This window comes from Malus sylvestris, chromosome 10, assembly GCF_916048215.2.
Source record: "Malus sylvestris chromosome 10, drMalSylv7.2, whole genome shotgun sequence".
NCBI lineage: Eukaryota > Viridiplantae > Streptophyta > Magnoliopsida > Rosales > Rosaceae > Malus > Malus sylvestris.
In genome coordinates this window covers 38,036,318-38,040,374 of record NC_062269.1, presented here as the reverse complement: position 1 = coordinate 38,040,374, position 4,057 = coordinate 38,036,318, and the positions used below count along the sequence as shown (strand labels likewise).

Here is a 4,057-nt window from a genome sequence, read left to right as displayed (position 1 = left end):
GACTCTCTGGTAGCTCATACAAGAAACAAAATACAGATAGCAGCCAATAGCAACGCATACATTGGGAGTGGATTTGGTGTAATATTTTTATGCAACTGCATGCTAAAATCCAAATTGTGTTTTTGCCTTTTTGTTTTGTGCTTATGTGTTGTTGTAGACATATATATGCCTCTACAACATGAAGAATAATGAGAGAGATAATTGAGAAGTCGATGGACATGTCTTTTCACGGTACAGGCAAGGGACAGGGCTAGCTATATGCTGGAAGGGGTGTGCTATCCACACATCCCTTGTTAATTTCTATCCGTTGATCTTCTTCAATCCATCCGATCCGACGACCGAAAATCAAAAAGGTGTGGGAGAAGTAAAAAGGGATGTGTGGATATCACACCCCATGCTGGAATTTACTAGCATGCAAGAATGAGCTAACCGTCCACTGTTTGCAACTAGCTAACATCTTTCTAGATATTGATTCGTTACATACAATATCGTTACTATATTATACTAATTCGTTAATTTGAATTTGTAACCTTGTTATATATTTTGTTATTCTTCTGATAGATTGAATTTTGGGGCTAGTGGTTGTGTAATTGATATGATACTGGCGTATCCATTAAGGGGCAAGGGGGGTCAGCTGACCCATCGAACTTCGGTGAATGTCTATGGATACCTTGAGTGTTGTCCTTTTGAAGATTAGAGTTGAGTTCATACTTGCCCTCCAACCGACTTCAAGCCTACCAAAACCCGATGAATGTCCATGAATACCTTGGGTGCTGCCCCTTGCATACATTAACATGTCTGTAGTATGCATTTTCAAATGATTTCAGGTCTACCAAGACTCGATGAAATGACGATATGCATGCTATTTTTGGTATAAAAAAATTTAAGCATTGCGCGCACTATTGTTATTGACCCCCCTAATATTATTTCTTGGATCCGCCATTGATATCAGAGCTTTCTTTGTAAGTAATCCTAAGTTTAATTATTTTTGTTTCTTAATTCTATATTAATTTGCACTAAACTTAAAACGTTGTAGGATGCATAAGTAATTTTGATATACATTGTTTGCCATTTTATGATAGCTTAAGATTTTAATGTTAGTGATTGCCTATACATTAATAACACTTAAGTAATAATCCAATCGTCAACAACCACATCATTTAGTTTACAAAATTTAATTTAGAAATTTAGTCTTCCTAGCATTACCCATATTTTAATACTTACAATCAAATGCAAACCAACACGTATTGATAAATTTGAGCATTCTAGCATTTGAGGTTTCAAATTTCAAATATTTGAGTTTACAACTTAGCTCATATGTACTCTAAAATGCAGGTATCCCACATGTTTAGATTGAGTAGCTAGTTACATTAATTTGTGAAGGGAATTCGGTGACCCCTATTAAAGGGAAAGAACGATAAGGAATAAAACAGAATGTGTAGTATCAGAGCATGTGAGCTACGGCCAGTAGTAAAGCAATAAAGCCAACCAGCTGCATCTGCCAGCACTAATAATATATGCTTTAAGGGTATGGCCATACAGTGTGGTATAATACATTAGGGCAAGGGGAGACAAATCGATACCAGACGAGAGGCCCGTGAATTCGTAGTACCGTTAATGCATGTCTTATGCCTCTTCCTCCAGATTATTGACTGGCTCAGTGTCTGTGATGTACTCACATGTGTCTTTGTTCTGACAGATCAAACCCCATCTCTGCCGACTCATTTTCCATAAACCTAGCTATCCCAATGCAAATTTCCCAACTGGAAAAGTACATAATCCCGTTCCTTCTTGTGTTTTTGGCTTAAAATCGCTATTTAGCTTGAACTTAGCTAGCTTAGTCCCCACCTGCTTTCTATGGTCCTCTTAACTCTTTCAATCTTAATAATAGTGAAGAAGTTGTCTTAATCTTCATGTCTTGGCATGTACCAATTACTAGATCCCAACCCTATCCCATTTAGATAGTACTGATTTTCAATATTTGAGATGCTAAATTACAAATACCTAAAGCAAAGAAATAAGTTAGATCCATTTTTCTTGAACATAAATTGAAAATTGAATTACTAGAGTCCTTTATAGGTCGTTGATCGTTTATCAATATAGACAAGAAATTCCTATACTCAACAACGCCAATATCCCAGCAACCCATTAATATTGTGTTAAGAAGTCAAGTCAAAAAGCATGCCTAACATGACTGTTTAACACAATATTAATGGGTGACAACTCCCAAGTGTCGATGACATTCATGTAAGACTAGAATGAATTCACTCTATTGATTTTGTATATTTACAATACTTAGTAATATTATATTTATTTTATATCAATAATAAAAGGAAAAAAAGAACTTTTACCTTTTTCATTGGATTTGGACTTAATTTGGTGTCTTATATAACTATATACCATTTGATTTGTAGATTTATGCTTGGTTAAGTTGGCTAGGGTAATATTGTGCTTCCTCCTGTACATCAAGTTCACATCTCTATTGTCGCAACTTAGATAAACTTAGTGTAGAATAATTTAATGTCGGTAAAAAAACGAATGGTATGCCATTTGATTCATTTTAAGAACTTCTGATGGACATACAGATTTGCAGTACTTTTGCCTATTCAGATAAAAACAAGAGGAGAATAGTTTGGAAATTCAAAATTCCAAGACACACCCACTAATCAATTAAAGTGCTCTCCTTGCTCTTGGCAGCTATAAAAGCCATCCCATGCATGCTACAAAATTAACTCATCAAATATGAATACTAGCTAGTAAAAGACACGGAGAGAAACAGGCAAAACAAAGAAACATAGCTGATGAGAGCTATAGTCTCCGGGATGTGGAAGAGAGCAGCATTGCGCCGAAAGCTTCAAATTCTAAGGAGCCTTACCAAGACAAAATCCGTAATACAAAAGTTTTCATATCCTCTGTTCTTTTAATCTCTTACGGCTAGCTATTAGGGTTTACTTTCTTATGCTACTACTCGCTAGCTAACCTATTAAACATTGTGTATTTTTGTTGGATGTTTTATGTTTAAAGGTCAAGAGGAGCTCCATTATCATGGATGCTCTACTCCACATTTATATGCTGAAACTCAAGCTTGAAGCAGTCCAAATAGAGTACTTGCATCTCATGGCTATCAAAACAGATTACATAAACCTAATCAAACATCTTCAAGTCCCCAAGGTCTCTCTCTCTCTCTCTCTCTCTCTCTCTCTCTCTCTCTCTCTCTCTCACTCACACACACACACACACACGATATACATACATGTATATATATATACACACACACACATTTGGTGGATATTTATATGTGCATGGATGAGCAGGAAGTGAAGGTAGAGAAGATTAAGGAAGGGTTTCTTGTGAGAGTGAAGTGCGAGAAAGCGAAGGACACTCTGGTTTCGGTTTTGGAGGCATTTGAAGAAATGGGTCTTAATGTTGCGCAGGCTAGAGTTTCATGCAACAATTATTTTTCCATGGAAGCCATTGCAGCTGTAGCTGATGGCGAAAACAAAGACCAGATGGATGTGAGAGTCGTAACACAAGCAATACTAAGGGCCACCAAGATTAATCAAGATGGAAAGGAGACGCGTGAATGCATTGTAGTTCCCCAGGTTAATAACTCTTAATTAGTAGTGTTGAATCTTCTTATCAATGTAGTGAAGATATTAATTGATGCGTATGTAATATTAATGTATTTGGTGTCACTTCCACTTTCAACATCTGAAAAAAGGATTGAAATTAATGTCGTATCTCGAAAGGAGACCAAACATTGGAACTTTGTTGCGTTGCCCAAAAACACTGAAACTTCGTTGCCCAATTTTAATCACTTCATTGATTTCAAATCACTTTTATGCGTGTGGGAAGAATATATGCCACCAGTGACACTTCAAATTTCTTGTATTCTAAGTTCTTTACTCACAAGGAGTTTTGATGCAAGAGAACTAGCTTCCACATCTATACTAATGGATCAAAAGATTCAAAACCATTGTTGATTAGGCAGTGGGATTTATTCTATAAGTTTAGGCAAAAGGAGGCTTATAAGCTCTTGGGCCTTTCCAAGAAAAGA

General features: G+C 36.3%; 1 protein-coding gene across 1 annotated transcript; it reads left to right on the top strand.

Annotated features, from left to right (window-relative positions):
- Window positions 1-2,721: 2,721 nt before the first annotated feature.
- Window positions 2,722-3,766, top strand: LOC126586747 (uncharacterized). Its single transcript, XM_050251688.1, has 3 exons — window positions 2,722-2,888; window positions 3,025-3,171; window positions 3,315-3,766. Exons 1-3 carry the CDS (start codon window positions 2,802-2,804, stop codon window positions 3,615-3,617), a joined length of 537 nt encoding a protein of 178 aa, XP_050107645.1. The 5' UTR covers window positions 2,722-2,801; the 3' UTR covers window positions 3,618-3,766.
- Window positions 3,767-4,057: the final 291 nt, after the last annotated feature.